At 46.4% G+C, this 25219-nt stretch overlaps 1 protein-coding gene across 1 annotated transcript in view; it reads left to right on the top strand.

The window, feature by feature from the left end:
• Positions 1-25219, top strand: part of LOC115126160 (interleukin-1 receptor accessory protein-like 1) — a 423550-nt gene that overhangs the window by 155123 nt on the left and 243208 nt on the right. Inside the window, exons 4-5 of the mRNA XM_065018987.1 lie at positions 19583-19769; positions 20983-21136. Coding sequence (XP_064875059.1) covers positions 19583-19769; positions 20983-21136 — 341 coding nt within the window. The remainder of the gene's footprint in view (positions 1-19582; positions 19770-20982; positions 21137-25219) is intronic.

Below are 25219 nucleotides of genomic sequence, written 5' to 3'. Positions count from 1 at the left end.
GACAGCTGCCTCTGATTGAGATCCACACCCGGCCAAACAACACAGAAATCCAAAACATAGAAAATTAACATAGAATGCCCACCCTAGTCACACCCTGGCCTAACCAAAACAGAGAATAAAAGCCTCCTATGGCCAGGGCGTGACACATACCTTATCGTTGATTAAAACCTATTTTCTCCAAAACAGAAACTTTTCTGGAAATATTTTCCCGTTAACTAAAATACATTTTCTTGGTCCTAGAGCCATGACTGTCCTTACTCCACTCCCTGACTGTTTTACCACAACTGGCATGTAAACAACCAGGCCTAGGATAGGTACTGAAACCCAGCCATGTTGGGAGGCAGATAGCCCATTCCCACATTGCACTTAAAAAACTATCAAATATCACTTTCATTTAATAGCACTAAATTGCGTATCACAGCTCTACAGATGTCGGACCTTAATTTGATCCAGATGACATTGAGGGGAGTTACTGGTTTCAAAAGATGCAATAAAACAATTATAATATGAACATTTGCATAAAATGGTGTTAGAAGGTTTTCAACCGACAGCGACATTTTGTTTCCCAGGTAGAAATCCTTGGCTCTCAAACATGGCATGTGTGTTTCTGTGAGACGTATCTTCACATTGCCCTCCCTGTGATGAGGCAGATTTGGTTCAGATTTGGTTGGACATAAGGAAACATGTTATCTTATCTCCCTAAAATTAATCTGGAGGATTCATTTAGTCCAAATCTATTACCAAGTACGCTACATGCCATCATACTGCCACGCTCCATGCTTTTCTGATCAACAGATTGACTTCTGAAACATATTATTAACACTAGACATTAACATCGGAATATCTCTGACATTTTAGTATCTGTCGAAGTTTGCCATTTTAGTCATACAATGAACAGAGAACCGAAAAAGAAGGTTTGCAATTGTGAACAAGCCTTTTTTTTCTCTGTAGCTCTCCCTAAATAGAACATATCACTGGATGGCTTTCCAAGTCAATAAACGTTACACTTCCTTGTCACGTTGCATTGCTGCTGTCTGGCTGTGCAGCATGTGGTAGTGAAAAGAGAAAACGTGTTACAGTATTGTGTATTAATAATTATATAGTAATAACTTATTAACGTCTTCGGTTAAGGACGTCTTTTCTTGAATGTCTCATTAGTTCGCTTCATTGTAGGTTGTTTTTAGTGGAGAGCAAAGTGTCTGCCAGTTAGAGCTGGGAAAACCTACTGTACCTTAAAGAGAGAGAAATCCCATGTCTGTAGGGGCCTATACAATGCTCTCCTCAACTTCCTCTGTTTCAGGTTCAATACTTCAATGGAAATGTTCTTAAATGTATAGAACTGCTGTGTATAGAATCAACCTGCGATTTGGCATAGACTTAAAATCACCCTTTGATTCTGAGAGATGTTCCTTTCAGTGTTTATCTATTCAACATATCACTGTCCCCAAATGACACCAATCTCAGGCACATTATACACACTTTTAAACCCCTCAACATTTCTCATTAAGTTACCCCCTGCTGTACAATATTGTGGTAGATATTGTTGCTGTGTTGACACACGTAGTAAAATATGGAAATGGAATGAACAGATCCCAACAATAGCGTACACGGTCATTATGGAGATATGACTTATAATTCCTCCCCTCTTTTCGGGCCCAATCATCACAACACTGCAGCAGAATCCCAGGATGCTCTCCTTTGGACTCAGCTTTGCATTTTCCTATGTAGCAAGGCGCTCGCATATGTTAACATATTGAATTTGGATTAGGCAGTGGGCACAGTGAGGGAGACAAAAGAGGAACGTTGTTTTTGTAGAGAGAAAGAGATTAGGATCAGGGTCTTTGAGCAGAGCATGGATGGACGGAGTCATTGCTGTATCTTATAAACCACGCCAGCAGAATGAGTCTTACTTCCAGAAGTCACTATCACACTTTAATCTGTGTTGCTACAGCCTTTCATTTCTCTCTTACCCTCTGGGTGGTTTTCTTCACCAACATTTTTATTTTCATCTTTTCATTTCAGGGCAAACGCTGTTACTTTGATTATTAGAAACGCTGTATGTATTATTATGTCAAGCGGATGAAGCATGTCAGTCATGTATGTACAGTATACATCTAGCCTTTTCACCAGAAGTCAGTGGAGAGTGTATGATATAACACTAATAATGAGGCAGATTGTTGCAAGTTGTCTTTCAGAACACACATGTAGCGACCCAATGACACCACAACCTTTCAACCCTTATCTCTCTCCCCCTCAGTGTCCCCACAACCTTTCAACCCTTATTTCCCTCCCCCTCAATGTCCCCACAACCTTTCAACCCATATCTCTCTCCCCCTCAATGTCCCCACAACCTTTCAAACCTTATTTCCCTCCCCCTCAGTGTCCCCACAACCTTTCAACCCTTATCTCTCTCTACCTCAGTGACCCCACAGCCTTTCAATCCTCATCTCTATTCCCCTGGGTGACCCCACAACCCTTCAACCCTCACCTCTCTCCCCCTCTCAATCTCTCTCCGTCTCTCTCCTCTCGATCTCTCTACTAGTATATCTTCCCTCTCTTTTGTGACTCATTCTGCTGGCGTGGTTTTGGTTTTGCTGCTCTATATGATGTATATGATGTGTGTGTGTGTGTGTGTGTGTGTGTGTGTGTGTGTGTGTGTGTGTGTGTGTGTGTGTGTGTGTGTGTGTGTGTGTGTGTGTGTGTGTGTGTGTGTGTTGCTCTATGTGTGTGTGTTGCTCTGAGCTCCAGCCCATGATGCATATGCTCGGCTGCACTAAGAGAAGTCAGAGGGCACCAATGTAAAAGGAAACCGGGCCCTCCAGGTGCCTGTGCTGTGCTCAGAGCCTACCATTGACAGGGACATAATGTGTCTTCAATATGTATGTGAAATCAGCTCTAATTCAGCCATATGATAGGGGGAAAAAGACCATGCAGCCAGGCAGGCAGCACACGTTAACCAGGGAGGACCAGGAGACACTTTAACCAGGGGGGACCAGGAGACACGTTAACCAGGGGGGACCAGGAGACACGTTAACCAGGGGGGACCAGGAGACACGTTAACCGGGGGGGACCAGGAGACACGTTAACCAGGGGGGACCAGGAGACACGTTAACCAGGGAGGACCAGGATACATGTTAACCAGGGAGGATCGGGATACACGTTAACCAGGGAGGATCAGGAGACACGTTAACCAGGGAGGACCAGGAGACACGTTAACCAGGGAGGACAAGGAGTCACATTAACCAGGGAGGATCAGGAGACACGTTAACCAGGGAGGATCAGGAGACACGTTAACCAGGGAGGACCAGGAGACACGTTAACCAGGGGGGACCAGGAGACACGTTAACCAGGGAGGATCAGGAGACACGTTAACCAGGGGGGACCAGGTGTCACATTAACCAGGGAGGATCAGGAGACACGTTAACCAGGGAGGATCAGGAGACACGTTAACCAGGGAGGATCAGGAGACACGTTAACCAGGGAGGATCAGGAGACACGTTAACCAGGGGGGACCAGGAGTCACATTAACCAGGGGGAACCAGGAGACACGTTAACCAGGGGGAACCAGGAGAGACGTTAACCAGGGGGACCAGGAGTCACATTAACCAGGGGGACCAGGAGACACGTTAACCAGGGGGACCAGGAGTCACATTAACCAGGGGGGACAAGGAGACACGTTAACCAGGGGGGACCAGGAGACACGTTAACCAGGGAGGACCAGGAGACACGTTAACCGGGGGGACCAGGAGACACGTTAACCAGGGAGGACCAGGAGACACGTTAACCAGGGGGGACCAGGAGTCACATTAACCAGGGGGGACAAGGAGACACGTTAACCAGGGGGGACCAGGAGACACGTTAACCAGGGAGGACCAGGAGACACGTTAACCGGGGGGACCAGGAGACACGTTAACCAGGGGGGACCAGGAGACACGTTAACCAGGGAGGACCAGCCTATGCCAGCCTATGCCTCCCTCCAGTCCCTCGACTTCTTGGCACTGACGGAAACATGGATCACCACAGATAACACTGCTACTCCTACTGCTCTCTCTTCGTCCGCCCACGTGTTCTCGCACACCCCGAGAGCTTCTGGTCAGCGGGGTGGTGGCACCGGGATCCTCATCTCTCCCAAGTGGTCATTCTCTCTTTCTCCCCTTACCCATCTGTCTATCGCCTCCTTTGAATTCCATGCTGTCACAGTTACCAGCCCTTTCAAGCTTAACATCCTTATCATTTATCGCCCTCCAGGTTCCCTCGGAGAGTTCATCAATGAGCTTGATGCCTTGATAAGCTCCTTTCCTGAGGACGGCTCACCTCTCACAGTTCTGGGCGACTTTAACCTCCCCACGTCTACCTTTGACTCATTCCTCTCTGCCTCCTTCTTTCCACTCCTCTCCTCTTTTGACCTCACCCTCACACCTTCCCCCCCTACTCACAAGGCAGGCAATACGCTCGACCTCATCTTTACTAGATGCTGTTCTTCCACTAACCTCATTGCAACTCCCCTCCATGTCTCTGACCACTACCTTGTATCCTTTTCCCTCTCGCTCTCATCCAACACTTCCCACACTGCCCCTACTCGGATGGTATCGCGCCGTCCCAACCTTCGCTCTCTCTCCCCCGCTACTCTCTCCTCTTCCATCCTATCATCTCTTCCCTCTGCTCAAACCTTCTCCAACCTATCTCCTGATTCTGCCTCCTCAACCCTCCTCTCCTCCCTTTCTGCATCCTTTGACTCTCTATTTCCCCTATCCTCCAGGCCAGCTCGGTCCTCCCCTCCCGCTCCGTGGCTCGACGACTCATTGCGAGCTCACAGAACAGGGCTCCGGGCAGCCGAGCGGAAATGGAGGAAAACTCGCCTCCCTGCGGACCTGGCATCCTTTCACTCCCTCCTCTCTACATTTTCCTCTTCTGTCTCTGCTGCTAAAGCCACTTTCTACCACTCTAAATTCCAAGCATCTGCCTCTAACCCTAGGAAGCTCTTTGCCACCTTCTCCTCCCTCCTGAATCCTCCTCCCCTCCCCCCTCCTCCCCTCTCTACAGATGACTTCGTCAACCATTTTGAAAAGAAGGTCGACGACATCCGATCCTCGTTTGCTAAGTCAAACGACACCGCTGGTTCTGCTCACACTGCCCTACCCTGTGCTCTGACCTCTTTCTCCCCTCTCTCTCCAGATGAAATCTCGCGTCTTGTGACGGCCGGCCGCCCAACAACCTGCCCGCTTGACCCTATCCCCTCCTCTCTTCTCCAGACCATTTCCGGAGACCTTCTCCCTTACCTCACCTCGCTCATCAACTCATCCCTGACCGCTGGCTACGTCCCTTCCGTCTTCAAGAGAGCGAGAGTTGCACCCCTTCTGAAAAAACCTACACTCGATCCCTCCGATGTCAACAACTACAGACCAGTATCCCTTCTTTCTTTTCTCTCCAAAACTCTTGAACGTGCCGTCCTTGGCCAGCTCTCCCGCTATCTCTCTCAGAATGACCTTCTTGATCCAAATCAGTCAGGTTTCAAGACTAGTCATTCAACTGAGACGGCTCTTCTCTGTATCACGGAGGCGCTCCGCACTGCTAAAGCTAACTCTCTCTCCTCTGCTCTCATCCTTCTAGACCTATCGGCTGCCTTCGATACTGTGAACCATCAGATCCTCCTCTCCACCCTCTCCGAGTTGGGCATCTCCGGCGCGGCCCACGCTTGGATTGCGTCCTACCTGACAGGTCGCTCCTACCAGGTGGCGTGGCGAGAATCCGTCTCCTCACCACGTGCTCTCACCACTGGTGTCCCCCAGGGCTCTGTTCTAGGCCCTCTCCTATTCTCGCTATACACCAAGTCACTTGGCTCTGTCATAACCTCACATGGTCTCTCCTATCATTGCTATGCAGACGACACACAATTAATCTTCTCCTTTCCCCCTTCTGATGACCAGGTGGCGAATCGCATCTCTGCATGTCTGGCAGACATATCAGTGTGGATGACGGATCACCACCTCAAGCTGAACCTCGGCAAGACGGAGCTGCTCTTCCTCCCGGGGAAGGACTGCCCGTTCCATGATCTCGCCATCACGGTTGACAACTCCACTGTGTCCTCCTCCCAGAGCGCTAAGAACCTTGGCGTGATCCTGGACAACACCCTGTCGTTCTCAACTAACATCAAGGCGGTGGCCCGTTCCTGTAGGTTCATGCTCTACAACACATATGTCAGAGTCAAGGCCCGCGGGCCACATCCGGCCCGCAAGAAGGTTTTTTACGGCCCCTGGGATGATCTTGATTTATTATTAGAACCGGCCCGCAGCAAGCCGGCAGCCCGCAGATCTTTTACACGCACCAATACTACATTTCCCACAATGCAAAGGTGACGCACCGAGCAGTAGGCTGCTTCATTTCAATATTTATTGGCCCGAACATTGATGAACTTGTGGAAAAGATGGGACACCACCAAGTATCACCCTCAACCTCAAACAAGTGAACATTACTGTGCAATCACATATTTAGAGTTTTTACTCAGTTCAAGTTTAAAAGTTAAAATTTAATATTTGTTTTCACTGCATGTTACTTCTCCTTAAACAAAGTGTTGTTTTTGATTAATAGATTTTTGCACTTTATTTTTTTGTATTTCAATCCAATTATATTTTAAAAATATTTCAGTTGAGTGGATGATAGAAAATTGCTATTATTGTTTTTTCTTTGAAGTAAATTTAGCCCACTTTTGCTAAAATAGAAAATATAGTCTACTGATGGTGCCTTGAATACCGGTTTCTTTCATTTAATGTTCATGTTATGGGGATATTTATATAAAGGAAATTTGTCTTTTGTGTCTGTTGAAAATTAAAGATTACTGACAGAGCCATAAGAAAATATTGCTTTATTTATCTGATCATATTGTAATATATTTGTTAGGTTTTCAGTAGGTTCAATTAGGTTCACTAGACTATATGCGTCATTTAAAAATTTTCAATGAACATTCGAACAGTCCGGCCCTCGTCTTGTAGCTGATTTTTTTATTTGGCCCTCCGTCCATTTGACTTTGACACCCCTGCTCTACAACATCCGCAGAGTACGACCCTGCCTCACACAGGAAGCGGCGCAGGTCCTAATCCAGGCACTTGTCATCTCCCGTCTGGATTACTGCAACTCGCTGTTGGCTGGGCTCCCTGCCTGTGCCATTAAACCCCTACAACTCATCCAGAACGCCGCAGCCCGTCTGGTGTTCAACCTTCCCAAGTTCTCTCACGTCACCCCGCTCCTCCGCTCTCTCCACTGGCTTCCAGTTGAAGCTCGCATCCGCTACAAGACCATGGTGCTTGCCTATGGAGCTGTGAGGGGAACGGCACCTCAGTACCTCCAGGCTCTGATCAGGCCCTACACCCAAACAAGGGCACTGCGTTCATCCACCTCTGGCCTGCTCGCCTCCCTACCACTGAGGAAGTACAGTTCCCGCTCAGCCCAGTCAAAACTGTTCGCTGCTCTGGCCCCCAATGGTGGAACAAACTCCCTCACGACGCCAGGACAGCGGAGTCAATCACCACCTTCCGGAGACACCTGAAACCCCACCTCTTTAAGGAATACCTAGGATAGGATAAAGTAATCCTTCTCACCCCCCTTAAAAGATTTAGATGCACTATTGTAAAGTGGCTGCTCCACTGGATGTCATAAGGTGAATGCACCAATTTGTAAGTAAGGTATACTAGACCTGTTGTATTCAGCTTTCTGGATAAGAGCAGTCTGCTAAACTAGACCTGTTGTATTCAGCATTAAATGTAAATGTAAATGTATTCAGCATTTCACTGTAAGGTCTACTAGACCTGTTGTATTCAGCATTTCACTGTACTAGACCTGTTGTATTCAGCATTTCACTGTAAGGTCTAGACCTGTTGTATTCACATTTCACTGTAAGGTCTACTAGACCTGTTGTATTCAGCATTTCACTGTAAGGTCTACTAGACCTGTTGTATTCAGCATTTCACTGTAAGGTCTACTAGACCTGTTGTATTCAGCATTTCACTGTAAGGTCTACTAGACCTGTTGTATTCAGCATTTCACTGTAAGGTCTACTAGACCTGTTGTATTCAGCATTTCACTGTAAGGTCTACTAGACCTGTTGTATTCAGCATTTCACTGTAAGGTCTACTTTCAGACCTGTTGTATTCAGCATTTCACTTTCACTGACCTGTTGTATTCAGCATTTCACTGTAAGGTCTACTAGACCTGTTGTATTCAGCATTTCACTGTAAGGTCTACTAGACCTGTTGTATTCAGCATTTCACTGTAAGGTCTACTAGACCTGTTGTATTCAGCATTTCACTGTAAGGTCTACTAGACCTGTTGTATTCGGCGCATGTGACTAATAACATTTGATTTGATTTGATTTGGTGTGATAATGTGAGCAAACAGAGAAATGTCACAGAGCCACATGAGGGAATAGTTCAGGGGGAATCCGCAGTTAGCAGTTGGCTGTTCACATGCATTCAGAGCCTTCGTGTTATTAATGGTGTCAAGGCATGTCCTGTCCTACCATGCCTTGGCTGTCACCAGAGGAAGGAGAGACTGGATTAGTATTCCGCTGCAGGGCCCAGCTGGTGATCTCTCAGTCAAATGGGACGTCCAGAGACACTCCGTCACTCTGCCACCAGTCAAGCCCTGTCCCATTGATCCAGCCCCGCCGTCACAGCCAATCAGAGCCAGAGACTAAGGAGGGAGGGGGGACTGGAGGGGGAGGTGAGGTGGAGTGTATGATGTATTCTAGACTGTGTTTGTGTTATGTCTACCTGGCAGGCACCTGGCTGTTGTCTGTGTGAGGCTGAGAGAGGTGAGTGAGTGTGTGGAGACAGAATTACCTCTTGGTGGTAAATGCTTTCTAGTAACAAATGGTAGCCTTCTCTTTCTGCCCTTTGGTGAGGAAAACATACGTACACACACACACACACACACATGCACACACACACACACGCACATGCGCGCACACACACGCAAATGCACATGCACACACATTCCCAATTTCAATGTACGTATTACCTTGCTCCTACTAGACAGGGGACACCTCATGCTATGGCCTTGAGTGTGATGTGAGAAATGTTTTATTAATTAATTCGCTATGAATTATGGAATCTTCCTACTATTTAAACTCATCAGAGAATACATGGTCCATTAAAAAGGATGATGAAGTACATTGTTAGGCAAATTAGAGTCATTTATTTTATCTTGAGGAAGCAGTGAACTATAGTTTTTTGGAATGACACAGGTGTAAAGGTTTTGTCTAGGAAGTAAAAACGAAATTCCACTTTGTCTGAAAGACATTCATGGTACCACAAAGTGATCCTTTCAACTGTGGCACCGCATATATTGTGTGACCATTTTACAGAACGACTACTGTGTAATATTGAGGTTTTGCCCTCTGTTTAATATTGCCACTCGACAGTAACGATACATTGACGGTGAGCTATTACACAAATATACGTCCTAAAACTTCAGCCAGCCACTTGTGTGCTTTTTGTAAGGTTTCCCAAGGCCTCTCTCAGGGTGCTTCCCAAATAACACTCTATCCCCTATATAGTGCACGGGCCCTGGTCAAAAGTAGTACACCATATACGTAACAGGGTACCATTTGGGATGCACCCTCGATGTGATTGGAATAGGATTTAATCCAGCGGATGCATGTGTTAAGGTCTGCATCAATCTGTTAGACACTCTTCACGCTTTCGCTGATTGGAGATTTGTCCTGTGCTCTTGCCTCAGTTCCATTTGATTAAGCATGAAGCCTGAATCCCAGAGGCTGCATGCGGGAGGAAATCTGAGGCTGGGATTGGCTGAGATGGGTGGAGTTACCGGTCGGCTACTGGGTGATGCCACATCCTCACCTGTCACAATCGTGTGTCCTCGCACGGCTACCCAGGGCAATTCTTTTGAAAGGTCATGTTACTAATTTCTCAAATGGAAATGTTCCCCTGTACCTCACTGGGCCAATTGTGCGCCGCCCTATGGGACTCCCGATAACGACCGGTTGTGATACAGCCTGGATTCAAACCAGGGTGTCTGTAGTGACGCCTCTAACACTCGGGAGCCCAAACACATGAAACATATGAAAACCACGTTTGACTCCGTTCCATTTATTCCATTCCTCCCACCAGCCTCCACTGCCGTGAACATTTGACATGAGTGTATGGTAGATATTATTAGTATATTGTAATATTACAAAATGACTCTGGAATCACCAGTAGGCTACAGTAGAAGTGTTCAACTGTTACCCTACGAGGTCCGGAGCCTGCTGGTTTTCTGTTCTACCTGATAATTCATTTCCCTCACCTGTTGTCCCATGTCTAAATCAATCCCTGATTAGAGAGGAAGAATGAAAAACTGCAGTGGAACTGGCTTCTTGGTCCAGAGTTGAGTTTGAAGGGAATCTGCTATCTGATATCCTTTTTTGTTGTTGTTGCGACTTTTAGATTCTGTTTGAAATGAAAGCACTATATAAAATAAATCTATTATTATTATTATTATCTGCACTATGCCTCCCAAGCCAAGTAGGCAGGCTGAGAGACAGGCATCAAACTAGACTTGGACCAGCGGTATCTGATAGTAGAGACACTGACCTTCTCTCGTCATATCAGATGGGGTTTTTATCTGCCAGACAAAATGTCAGAATGCACTTTCTTCCTCAGCAGAATCCAATTGACACTGCCTCCCTCCCCCATCCTCGCCCTCTTCCCATCCCTCCATCGCAGCCCCCTATTCACAAACGCTAGAACTCTGAGCGAAACAACCCCTATACTACAGCTGTCACTCAAGGGAGGAGAAGCATAACATGAACAGGTTATTCAGACGTTTGAAAAAAAAAGAAAGAATCAAAGTGGTTTGGAACTTAGAACTTTGACCATTTTACTCTCTCATTGAAATATGTCTGTACCAAACGGATATAGGCCTACTCAGTGTATAGGTTTTAGTATGCATGGTATTTCTGAGTGGCCATACATTTTGCCCGTAGGCTTTGGGAGGACAAATTAATAAAGCCACGGTAAAATGAAAGAGACAAATTGTTTCATAAAGTTATGGAATCTAGTTGAAAATACAGGGTTGTGTGAAATGATTTCCCTCAAGGCACCGTTCACTGAGGGATTAGAGACTGTGTAATAGAGCAAGACAGACCACTGCATGTTAAAGGTAACAGCACAGCTAGAGTTAGGGCAGCCACGGCACTGCCAAAAGCTCTCAGTCAGATGGATGAGATTGGAGTTCTCCATCACACCTGGAATGAAAAACGAGAACTTTGCGCAAGATGTGCAGATAAAGAAAAATGAAGGCGTGGTGACTAAAGTAGATCATTATGGTGCTGTATAACCAGTCACATAAGGAAGGCGTGGTGACTAAAGTAGATCATTATGGTGCTGTATAACCAGTCACATAAGGAAGGTGTGGTGACTAAAGTAGATCATTATGGTGCTGTATAACCAGTCACATAAGGAAGGTGTGGTGACTAAAGTAGATCATTATGGTGCTGTATAACCAGTCACATAAGGAAGGTGTGGTGACTAAAGTAGATCATTATGGTGCTGTATAACCAGTCACATAAGGAAGGCGTGGTGACTAAAGTAGATCATTATGGTGCTGTATAACCAGTCACATAAGGAAGGTGTGGTGACTAAAGTAGATCATTATGGTGCTGTATAACCAGTAACATAATGAAGGTATGGTGACTAAAGTAGATCATTATGGTGCTGTATAACCAGTCACATAATGAAGGCGTGGTGACTAAAGTAGATCATTATGGTGCTGTACAACCAGTCACATAATGAAGGCGTGGTGACTAAAGTAGATCATTGAGGTGCTGTATAACCAGTAACATAAGGAAGGTATGGTGACTAAAGTAGATCATTGAGGTGCTGTATAACCAGTAATATAAGGAAGGTGTGGTGACTAAAGTAGATCATTGAGGTGCTGTATAACCAGTAACATAAGGAAGGTGTGGTGACTAAAGTAGATCATGGAGGTGCTGTATAACCAGTAACATAAGGAAGGTGTGGTGACTAAAGTAGTTAATTCAGGTTCTGTACAACCAGTCACATAATGAAGGTGTGGTGACTAAAGTAGTTAATTCAGGTGCTGTACAACCAGTCACATAATGAAGGTGTGGTGACTAAAGTAGTTCATTCAGGTGCTGTATAACCAGTCACATAATGAAGGTGTGGTGACTAAAGTAGATCATTGAGGTGCTGTATAACCAGTCACATAATGAAGGTATGGTGACTAAAGTAGATCATTGAGGTGCTGTATAACCAGTCACATAATGAAGGTGTGGTGACTAAAGTAGTTAATTCAGGTTCTGTACAACCAGTCACATAATGAAGGTGTGGTGACTAAAGTAGTTAATTCAGGTGCTGTACAACCAGTCACATAATGAAGGTGTGGTGACTAAAGTAGTTAATTCAGGTGCTGTATAACCAGTCACATAATGAAGGTGTGGTGACTAAAGTAGTTCATTCAGGTGCTGTATAACCAGTCACATACTGAAGGTGTGGTGACTAAAGTAGTTCATTCAGGTGCTGTATAACCACTCACATAATGAAGGTGTGGTGACTAAAGTAGTTCATTCAGGTGTTGTATAACCAGTCACATAATGAAGGTGTGGTGACTAAAGTAGATCATTGAGGTGCTGTATAACCAGTCACGTAATGAAGGCATGATGACTAAAGAAGATCATGCAGGTGCTGTATAACCAGTCACATAATGAAGGTATGGTGACTAAAGTAGATCATTGAGGTGCTGTATAACCAGTCACATAATGAAGGTATGGTGACTAAAGAAGATCATTCAGGTGCTGTATAACCAGTCACATAATGAAGGTGTGGTGACTAAAGTAGTTAATTCAGGTTCTGTACAACCAGTCACATAATGAAGGTGTGGTGACTAAAGTAGTTAATTCAGGTGCTGTATAACCAGTCACATAATGAAGGTGTGGTGACTAAAGTAGATCATTGAGGTGCTGTATAACCAGTCACATAATGAAGGTGTGGTGACTAAAGTAGTTCATTCAGGTGCTGTATAACCAGTCACATAATGAAGGTGTGGTGACTAAAGTAGTTCATTCAGGTGCTGTATAACCAGGGCTGTGTGTGTGTGTGTGTGTGTGTGTGTGTGTGTGTGTGTGTGTGTGTGTGTGTGTGTGTGTGTGTGTGTGTGTGTGTGTGTGTGTGTGTGTGTGTGTGTGTGTGTGTGTGTGTGTGTGTGTGTGTGTGTGTGTGTGTGTGTGTGTGTGTGTGTGTTTGTTTGTGTGTTTTTTGGAGAGACATTTAATGACTGCAAAAACACCAGCAAATCAGCTCCAAGTGACTGTAATTTTGGAAATTTATTCCAAATTATTCCAACACATTACAGGGAGATATATGTTTTCGTATTCAAATGTAAGCAAGTTTTGGAATGATTATGTTTTAGTCAAGTACTTTATCTGTTTGTGCTTCTTGCGGTCCATATGCAGTCTACAAATGATTTGTAATTATGTTCTGGCCCCCTGACCATCCACTCAAGAAAATGTCGTCCCACGGCTGAATCTAGTTGATGATCCCTGGAATAGAAGATCAACATGTGTCTCTCTCCATTGTCATTTATGGAGACGTGAAATCCGCAAGCGGCTGAGAAGCTCAACATTTTGGGCCTTCTCTCCAGAGACAGAGGCTAAGTAGAGGCCTGTTGGCCCAAAGTGAGGTTTGGGGAGTGGGCAGTTAATCACCTGGCCTCGTGTGCTGACAGATGAGTTATGGAGCAGGCCACAGGTAGAGCCTCAGTCCTCCCACCACTCCTCACCGCCTCCCACCGCAGCACGCCATGCCAACCTGACCTTCGCTTGGGTCATAAATAATGCACTGACCATAAAAGACTGATTATGGGTAATCTGTAGCCCTGGTCTGTCTGGCCACTGGGTGCAAGTTGTCATCAGTGCTGATTTGGCAGCTGCTAGCTGGCTGGTTGTTTGCCGAGCTCTGGACTGAGTTGGGCTAGCGTGCCTCATGGTGGAGCCTGATGTACCAGCAAGGTCCAGCTAAAGGTCATGGCCCGCTGTCCATGGCACTGGTTTCACCAGTGTGTGAGATTTTGATGTATAGTCCAGTCGAATACAGTGTGATGTGTTAAGGGTTGAAAGGAGTTTGACAATTGTCCAAGTTATCTTTTTATTGAGTGAAGGGGATTTATTGTAAACATTTGTGACAATGTTTCCACATTATTATTACTTTAAGGTATACCTCTAATGAGAATCAACAAGTGTTCAATTTCCTGCTCTATTAAAGTAGAACTTGCAGATCTTTTAATTAAGAATTCAGTAATGAATTAATCCCACAGGTACCTTGCGGTCTGAGGAGAATGGTTTCACATTAACTCTACAGCTTGGAGCTTTAATATCGCAGGGAACAGATACTGAGTTAGAGGGAGTAGAGGGAATTATGTTCCATATTTCTCTTCAACCAAAACAAGGGAGATGATATCATAAATGAGGTTAGGAGAGAATAATTAAGAATGGATGTAATGATTTTGCCAAGTTGATTTTGCCAAGTTTGGCCCTTGGTATCTAATTTCAATTACAATAATGTGTGATTAATAATTTATCAAGCTCCTGAAATAATGACCTTGTCCTAAAAATTATGAATTCATTTTGACATGATAGCAAGCAAGAGCGGGGAATAGTTGATCCCCAATGGTACTGTTTTACATTACACCCCATGTAACGATCTTCATCTTCATCGGTTGAGGAGTAGGAAGGATCGGACCAAAACGCAGGGTGGTAAGTGTCCATGATTATTTATTATAACAGAACACGAAAATACCAAATAACAAAGTGAACGTAAGAAATGAAATCGAAACAGTCCTGAAAGGTAAAAACACAAAACAGGAAACAACTACCCCCAACGCCAGATGGGAAAAGGGGACCTAAGTATGGTTCTCAATCAGAAACAACGATAGCCAGCTGCCTCTGATTGGGAACCATACCAGGCCAAACGCATAGAAAGGAAAACATAGAAAAACAACAGAATGCCCATCCCAACTCACGCCCGACCAACCCAAAATAGAGACATAAAAAAGGAACTAAGGTCAGGGCGTGACAGTATCCCCCCCAAATGTGTGGACTCCGGCCGCAAAATCTAAACCCATAGGGGAGGGTCTGGGTTGGCATCTATCCGCGGTGGCGGCTCTGGCGCGGGACGTGGACCCCACTCCACCTTAGTCTTGGCCCACTTAGGTGGCGCCTCTGGAGCGGCGACCCTCGCCGCCGACCCCGGACTGGGGACCTTGCTGCGGGCCCCGAATAGGAGAGCAACTCTGGCGGCCCCGGACAGGCGGGAGCCTCTGGCCGCTCTGGATTGACGGGTGGCTCTGGCGGCTCCTGACTGACGGGCGGCTCCGGACTGACGGGCGGCTCTGGCGGCTCCGGACAGGAGGGAGACTCTGGAGGGTCCGGACTGGAGGGAGACTCTGGAAGGAGAAGACGCAGAGACAGCCTGGTGCGTGGGGCTGCCACAGGGCCCACCAGGCTGGGGAGACCTACCGGAGGCCTGGTGTGTAGAGGAGGCACCGGATAAACCGGGCTGTGGGGGAGCACTGGAACTCTGGTGCGCAGCCTTGGCACCACTCCTCCAGGCTGAATGCCCACTTTATCCCGGCCCCTCCAAAGTGCAGGCACAGGTCGAACCGGGCTGTGGGGGAGCACTGGAGATCTGGTGCTTACCACTCACACCTCTCCATTAGGCTCAATGCCCACTTTCGCCCGGCACGGGCGGAGCGCAGGCATAGGACGAACCGCACCCTCACAACGTCCCAGGGACACGGTACGCAGAGCCGGCTCAGGATACCCTGGGCCGAAACGGCGCACCGGAGACCAAACACGCTGGGCTGGCACAATCCGCCCTGGCTGGATGCCTACTCTCGCATGGCACTTGCGGGGGGCTGGCCTATAGTTCTCCGGGCTATGAGCGTGTACTGGCGACACCATGCGCTTCACCGCATAACACGGTGCCTGACCAGTACTACGCTGCTTCTGGTAAGCACGGGGAGTTGGCTCAGGTCTATCGCCTGACTCCACCAATCTCCCTAAAACATTTTTGGGGCTGCCTCTCGTGCCTGCTATGCTGCCTTACCTCATATTCCCCAGCCTGACTCCAGGGTCCCTTACCGTCCAATATTTCCTCCCAAGTCCAGGAGTCCCGAACCCTCTGCTCCTCCTTACCACGCTGCTTGGTCCGTTGGTGGTGGGTAGTTCTGTAACGATCTTCGTCTTCATCAGATGAGGAGTAGGAAGGATCGGACCAAAATGCAGGGTGGTAAGTGTCCATGATTATTTATTATAACAGAACACGAAAATAACAAATAACAAAGTGAACGTAAGAAATGAAAATCGAAACAGTCCTGAAAGGTGAAAACACAAAACAGGAAACAACTACCCACAAACACCAGGTGGGAAAAGGCTACCTAAGTATGGTTCTCAATCAGAGACAACGATAGACAGCTGCCTCTGATTGGGAACCATACCAGGCCAAACGCATAGAAAAGAAAACATAGAAAAACAACATAGAATGCCCAGCCCAACTCACGCCCCGGCCAACCCAAAATAGAGACATAAAAAATGAACTAAGGTCAGGGCGTGACACCCCAAATAGGTATTTTGACATGTTTGTAAAAAGTGGCTGTACTATACTGATACAACGATCATTCATACAGGCAACATTGTGTTGGTCATTATTTTAATAAGGTGAGGTAGTCAGATCATCGTTGACCTACCATCCATTACTCCTACCCTGGATTTGACTAGATTTTGTCAGATTTGAATTTTTGTAGTAGGTTAGGAGAACTTAAGCAGCAGGTTAAGGGAATTTACATAGCAGGTTAGGATAATTAGGTATAAGTTTAGGTAAAGGGTTAGCTAAAATGCCCCAAAAATTACTTTTGCCATTAATATCACAAAAAATGTATCCCTTCTAGCCATGACCTCCTTCCCTGACGCATATTGCAACAACCATTTCTATTATGGAAACAAATCCTCCATTTGCCCTCCGGGTCTCTGTGTGCAAACTGTCAGCCAAGTTGTTCTCCACTTTAATATGAACTGCATGGTATCTGTCTGTCATTGTCTTGACATTGAACAGCAGCCTCTCGTCAGCTCCCATTGACATGCTGTCATTAATATTGTGGTATTACCTTGGTATAACCAATACATCCAAAAGTATACTCAGCTGAATACTTTAGTATGCACTATGCCAGTGTTTCCCAACTCCGGTCCTCAAGGACCCAGTACAGTACAGTACACGTTTTTGTTGTGGCCCTCGACAAGCACACCTGTTTCTACTTGCAACTAATCATCAAGCCTTTGACAAGTTGTACCAGGTGTTTTTGTCTGGGGCTACAACAAAAATGTGTGCTGTTGGGGCTACTGGAGGACCGGAGATGGGAACCACTGCAGCATACAGAAGCATATACTTCCTGTCTAGTAGACATTTAGTTATGAGTATACAGTAATTGATGTACAGTGGACTGAAAGCGGTGTGTTTGTCCTGGCCACATTGCTCATGAATATACAGTATAGATAGTTCTACTGACTGAGAACAAAGTGCTACTGTTCTCCATCCTCCTGGCTCTCTGGTTTAAAAGGCAGTGTGACGGATGTGAACCGTTGGAAAGACATCGTAGGACAAAGTGTTGGCCCGGGCCATCGATCACTCAACAGCCAGGCTGACACTATTCTCTCTCTCTCTCCCACCGGGCGAGTTTATCAGCACTGCCCAGAATATTTAACAGGGGGAGTGGACCCGGGGGATCTCATTTGTTCAGGTGTCCATCTGGTGCAGGTTGTCTGGGATAATCTCCACATCATGTCGCATTTGCATCCTCCGCTTCATAAAATGGGCAGACTTAATCAGACAGACCGCGGTGCCCAGTAGAGGGTGTGTCTGACTATGGACCGACCGGGCCTTTGCTTACTGCTTGCTAATCTGCGAGGCTGAGCTAATGCCGTGGCAATTATAGAAGGATTCCACTTGTTTATAATTGGTTGTTGGTTCAGCCTCAAATCTGTGTTACCAGCTTGCGCCCCTGAAATGACCCAATGAGGTTTTCCTAAACGTTGTCATTTGTTGAAATCTGTAGACCAGAAGGATTTGATATTATGGTCCAATTCATACAGTACTCACCCTCTTGAAGAACTAGGCTACACAGCTACTGATGATAGTCGTGAGTGGAGACAATCTTATTAGCTATAGATGCATAGACGGATCAAAGGTCACACTGATTGAGCTCATTGATCACATTGAATGGAATTCCCTGCACTCCCAATACCTCTGTCCATTGATTCCAAAATCCATGGATCCTTGCCTAAGAATCACTCATCTGGCATCAAAGGCCAAACATGAACCTGTTTACCGAGCCATAAAAAACCTCAACCAGCTGTAATGACTGATGTATTACTATGGCTGTGGAAGGGTTATACTGCAATCGACTCAAACTCCCTGCTCATTCATGTGAGTATGCTACTGGAGTTCCTGCTGGTGTGGGCCAATTGTTATTGAACAGTTGTACAGATTCAACACAGAGTGATTATTAGACTGAGCACAGTGAAATTGTACCACACAGTATGGTGCCATAGTGTTGTACATGACTGGGTTGCCAGACCTAGTATTTACATTATACCCTCGCAGCTTTCAGTCATAGTTGTAGTCCTCTGGGCTGATAGGCTTTTCTCTATCAGGTCTGACCAGTTACAAAATATCAATTCTGGCAAGTCATTTTCTGCTAGCTTGCGCCGTGTCTGCATAACGTGTCGAAACAAAAGGCTCACTCAATCTTCACTGCTGTTGACTTTCAGAACTGCCGTTCTGCATTAGCCCTCGTCTCCCTTCCACCTCCTTTTTCCCCACTTTTCTTTTGCCGTTGCCATCGGTAATTTGTGATTTCCAGGTTCATCTCTCCCGCATCATTTACATTCCTCCTGGATGGGTGAGAAAACACAATGCAGCTCTGTATGAACGGTCCGGACAACCAGCCACGGCTGAGTGGAGGTGGAGAGATGATTCTTCACGTTGACGAGAGAGGAGAATGTCAAACTTCCCCATATTCTCCCCCCGAACCAGATGGCTCACTGTAGCTGGGTGTCAATGGTTTAGATCAAACAAGTAGGGCTAATGATTTAAGAATGTTTTGATCTGTTATTCAAGTACCTGCATTCACTTTCCAAATGTATACTGGACCAAAATATAAACGATTTTTACTGAGTTGCAGTATATATAAGGAAATCAGTCAATTGAAATACATTCATTTGGCCCTAATCTATGGATTTCCCATGACTGGGCAGGGGCACAGCCATACGCCCACCCACTGGGGAGCCAGGCCCAGCCACTGGGGAGCCAGGCCCACCCACTGGGGAGCCAGGCCCACCCACTGGGGAGCCAGGCCCAGCCAAGCAGAATTAGTTTTTCTCCACAAAAGGGCTTTATTACAGTTTATTACAGTTTCATCAAATGTATACCTGTCAACATATAGTGATAGAGGCGTGAGAGAACAACAATGTTATACAAAAATTATTAAACTTATTGATTTGTTCACTTGTGTTTTGCAGGAATTCCACATATTGTATGAAAGTGTCCATGTCACTGACAGTGGCGGAGAACGACACAGACCTCTGCTACAACTCCAAAATGAGGTACTTCGAGAAGGCAGAGTTAAGCAAAAGTAAAGATATCACCTGTCCGGACATTGAGGATTATGTACAGCCGGGGAAGGAGCCAGAGATAGTATGGTACAAGGTAAGAGTCCACTATAACATTATGTCTGTAACTTATTTCAGATTGAATGCCATAGGGGCAGTTTCAAGGATACAAATTAAGCCTAGACAGGTTCTCCACTGAGGCTGCTTTTTAGCCCAGGATTAGGCCTAGTATGTGTCTGGGAAACCACTGCTATGTGTCATGTATCAAATGTAATACATATATTTATCAGCGTATAATCAGAACTGTATGATAATGTTAATGTATTGAAAAAATGAGAGATTATTTATTTTATATTATTATTTTCGTCTAAGCATACTTGTATGTATTGTCTAGCAGCCTATGTGCTTGCTTGATGACAGTAGGTAGATTTATCCACCCATAACTCACAGCCACTCTGCAGAGCACCTCCTGAGATGTAATTTGTTTTTCATGAGACTCAAACCGTCTGGGGAAAGGGGTCTACAGTCCACGCTCATAGTGTAAATAGTCTAGAAGACAAAGAAATTAACTCCCCCCCCCCCCCCCCAAACGACTGGAGGGGGTCCTCAGAGTCAGACGTCTGGCTCTCTGAGTCGACGAGTGGCCCTCACCGGCCCCGGCTGCCTGCCCACAGTGTAACAGCAGACTGACAGAGTAGCCGACGGAGGCCAGGGGCCAATTCATCAAAACTAGATGAATGTCGGATTAGATGGCCACAGTGCTTCTTCAGTTTCCCAGTGAATCAAATTAAAATATGGGTAATGACTGTGGCCCTAGAATATTCTAGCTATTTGCTCTGTCTCTGGAAGCGGAGCTGATTGAATTCTGGGAGGCCCGCGAGCGCAGGTGGAAACTGGAATACCGTGGGTTGTTTTCCTGCTGTGGGTGAATGAGTTTGTGTGGCACAAGTTCCCTTTTCCAAAGGCCTCGTTCTTCCTCTGGGTTCATTCCCACCAAAATTAACTGCTTCAACCGAAACGCTGTTCTTCTAGTGGGAACTTAGCGATATAATGTTGTATAATAGATCACACTCGTCTTGCCAAAAACAGGAACTCAATACAACAACACTAAATACAAGATGAGAATGAATTTGTGATCAAAGAGATGTTTGAAGTTTGGAATGGTTCGATACATTTCGTCAGGTGTCCATTTTTTCCACATGTCTACATTGTATGTTGTAAAAAGTGTCATCTAAGTCCAACTGTATACTGCTTTTCTGTTTCTTCGTGGTGTTTTACATTCATAAGCTTTCTCTCTATTTGAATCGAAGGAATGCAAGCCAAAGCAGTGGAGACAAAGCATTGTAAGGAGAAGAGATACTCTCTCTATCCGGGAGGTGCGTGAAGATGACATTGGAAATTACACGTGTGAATTACAGTTTGGCAGCTTCGTGGTGAGAAGAACTACAGAACTATCTGTTACAGGTAAGAAAAACTCCTTTGCGGGTCACATGTGCTCCATGCTGGGCCACTGGGGATAACTTGCATTGTGTTTTTATTGGCATTGATGAATGTTCATGTTGTTTTGTCTGTCAGCGAGGCAGAGTTCATTCTTTGTGGGAGAGCGGATTTAATAATCATTGCTATTGTGCAGCTGTGTCGTGTTCGTCGTCTATTTTGGGGATGGCCACAATAGTTTATTTTATATGAGCTACAGATCTTCTGCTTGGCTGAAATGAAGAATACGTTTAGATTTTTTTTTAAACACAGATATCTGAGGTGTACATTCAGGGAGAAAATGTTGATGGGATTATGTTGCAGCAGACATCTCATTAGAAATAGGTCAGAATGCTGACATTTATCCATAGTAGTTATATATATACATGGTAATGGTAAATCTCTTACTACCTGTTGTTGTGCTGTCACTACCAAACACACCTGTTCTGCTAAGACAGTAGTTGTGAACCTTGTTGTCAGGGTTGTGGCTTCAATACCTCTGTGCTGTCGTGACTTCAGCTGGCGTTCTTAATTGCTAAGTAGTAGAATTTGCACAGAGCCACTTCATCACTTTTTCTCAACTAAGACTGTTCAAATATTAAAGCTTGAACTTAACGTTCCTTATCTTTAGAGGGAGGGGTGTGACAGAATAGAGATCGCTCGCCACCGCCACCTCCACCGCTAACGTTGATGTGCAGTAACAACTTGGACAGTCTTGATGGAAAACCCATAGTACAGGTGCATTCAATCAATGACACAATGATTACAAAAAGATCTACTCTACTCAGTCTTGCCCTCATGGCTGAACCCTGAAAAGAAAACACCAGAGAAAACCACTGTAGCAAGATATATTAAGAGCTGTTACATGTCAATGCATCACACCCATCGTCCATAGTGGTCTCGAGGTCAAGCAAACTATTTGCAGTTTACGGCTATCTGATTACAGTTTATTATCCCCTAAAGAGACAAAGGCAGACTCCATAGAAGACCCATTTCACTCATCAATCATGTTCCTTGCTGCCTCAGACGGTCCTCGTCCTCTGGGACGATTCCCTTCCCCTCACAAAGAGATGCATTTAGCATTTTTGGATGAGGGATAGTTCACTCAAAATACAAAATTATACATTGGTTTCCTTTCCGTGTAAGCAGTCTATGGACAAGGTATGACAGCAATCCATGCGTTGGTAGAGTTTCTCTGGCACATCCACATGCTACCGTTTTAACATGATGCAGCGAATAATTACAATAACGCTGATGGCCCACCTACACACATCATGTACGGTACATGTATATAGACATACATAAATGACTTCCTGTAATAAAGACAAACACTGAGAGTACAAAACATTCCATGACACAGACTGAACAGGTGAATCCAGGTGAACGCTATGATCCCTTATTGATGTCACTTGTTATATCCACTTCAATCAGTGTAGATGAAGCAGGGGAGACAGGGTAAACAAGGATTTTTAAGCCTTGAGAGAATTGAGACATGGATTGTGTCTGTGTGCCATTCAGAGGGTGAATGGGCAAGACAAAACATTTAAGTGTCTTGGAACAGAGTATTGTAGTAGGTGCCAGGCGCACCAGTTTGAGTGTGTCAAGAACTGCAACGCTGCTGGGTTTTTCAGCCTCAACAGTTTCCTGTGTGTATCAAGAATGGTACCCCCCCCCCCCCCCAATGGACATCCAGCCAACTTGACACAACCATGGGAAGCGTTGAAGTCAACATGGGCCAGCACCCCTGTGGAGCGCTTTCAACACCTTGTAGAGTCCATGCCCCAACGAGTTGAGGCAACTCAATATTAGGAAGCTGTTTCTAATGTTTTATCCACTGTGTGTATGTGCTGTAGCTAACTCAGTCCTTGAAGCAAAATGCCTTTAAATGACACATAGGACATTAGTTTAGACAAATACATTCGTTAGACCTTTCATTACAATAATAGAACATTGAATGACAACAAGCCCATTGGTTATTTCATAAAAGACCCGTCTGTCAGGCATATGTGTATAGGTGGCAGGGAAGTCAGGCGCAGGAGAGTCAAACGGAGTGTAAAATGGAGTCAGGTAATGAATGGGATTGAAAACAAGTGTGTGGGAAGACAAGACAAAAGCAATGGAAAATGAAAAAATGGATCAATGATGGCTAGAAGACCGATGACGTCAAACGCCGAGCACCGCCCGAACAAGGAGAGGCAACGACTTCGGCTGAAGTCGTGACAGTACCCCCTGACGAGCCGTGCGTCAACACCGGCCTCGGGGACGACCCGGAGGGCGAGGTGCAGGGCGATCCGGATGGAGGCGGTGGAATTCTGATAACATGGAAGGATCTAACAAGTCCTCCACCGGAACCCAGCATCTCTCCTCCGGCCCGTACCCCTCCCAGTCCACGAGGTACTGAAGGCCCCTCGCCCGACGTCTCGAATCCAAAATGGATCGAACAGGGTACGCCGGAACCCCCTCGATGTCTAGAGGAGGCGGAGGAACATCACGCACTTCAGCCTCCTGGAGCGGGCCAGCCACCATCGGCCTGAGGAGAGACACATGGAACGAGGGGTTAATACGGTAATTAGTGGGCAGTTGTAACCTATAACATACGTTCACTCTCCTCAGGACTTTAAACGGCCCCACAAACCGCGGACCCAGCTTCCGGCAGAGCAGGCGGAGGGGCAGATTTCGGGTCGAGAGCCAGACCCTGTCCCCTGGTGCGAACACTGGGGCCTCACTGCGGCGACGGTCTGCGCCAATTTTCTGGCGCCTTATGGCACGCTGAAGGTGGACGTGGGCTGCCTCCCAGGTTTCCTCAGCGTGCCGAAACCAATTGTCCACCGCAGGGGCCTCGGTCTGGCTCTGATGCCAAGGAGCCAGAACCGGCTGATACCCTAATACACATTGAAAAGGAGTAAGGTTAGTGGAGGAGTGACGTAGCGAGTTCTGAGCCATCTCTGCCCAGGGCACGAACTTCGCCCACTCCCCCAGCCGATCCTGGCAATAAGACCGCAGAAACCTACCCACATCCTGGTTAACTCTTTCCACCTGCCCATTACTCTCGGGGTGAAAACCTGAGGTAAGACTAACCGAGATCCCCAGACGCTCCAAGAACGCCTTCCAGACCCTTGATGTGAACTGGGGATCCCGATCAGACACTATATCCTCAGGCACCCCATAGTGCCGGAAAACGTGTGTAAATAGGGCCTCTGCAGTTTGTAAGGCCGTAGGGAGACCGGGCAAAGGGAGGAGGCGACAGGACTTTGAAAACTGATCCACAACGACCAGGATCGTGGTGTAACCCTGTGAAGGTGGAAGATCAGTCAAAAGATCCACCGACAGGTGCGACAGGTTGTAGCTTACCTCTGGGCAGGTGTCTAGGAGCCTTGCACTGGGCGCACACTGAGCAGGAAGAAACATAAATCCTTAGCTAAAGTGGGCCACCAGTACCTCCCTTCAAGACAGCGCATCGTCCGACCTATCCCAGGATGACCAGAGGAGGGTGACGTGTGAGCCCAATAGATCAATCGGTCGCGGACAGCAGACGGAACGTACAGACGACCAGCTGGACACTCAGGGGGAGAGGGCTCTGCACGTGACGCCCGCTCAATGTCGGCGTCCAGTTCCCACACTACAGGCGCCACCAAACAAGAGGCTGGGAGTATGGGAGTAGGATCCATGGACCGCTCCTCTGTGTCATACAGCCGAGACAATGCGTCTGCCTTAACGTTCTGGGAGCCTGGTCTGTAAGAAAGAGTAAACACAAAACGAGTGAAAAACATGACCCACCTTGCCTGGCGAGGATTCAATCTCTTCGCCTGCCGGATGTACTCCAGATTGCGGTGGTCAGTCCAGATGAGAAAAGGGTGTTTAGCCCCCTCAAGCCAATGCCTCCACACCTTTCAAGGCTTCTACGACAGCTAACAGCTCTCGGTTCCCCACATCATAGTTTCGCTCCGCTGTGCTGAGCTTCTTCGAACAGAAAGCACAGGGGTGAAGCTTCAGTGGCGTACCCGAACGCTGAGAGAGCACTGCTCCTATCCCAGCTTCGGATGCGTCCACCTCCACTATGAATGGCAAAGA

This window comes from Oncorhynchus nerka, linkage group LG5 (genome assembly GCF_034236695.1).
Source record: "Oncorhynchus nerka isolate Pitt River linkage group LG5, Oner_Uvic_2.0, whole genome shotgun sequence".
Taxonomy (NCBI): Eukaryota; Metazoa; Chordata; class Actinopteri; order Salmoniformes; family Salmonidae; genus Oncorhynchus; species Oncorhynchus nerka.
The sequence above is the reverse complement of the archived record's forward strand: the minus strand, read 5'-3'. Positions and strand labels throughout refer to the sequence as shown.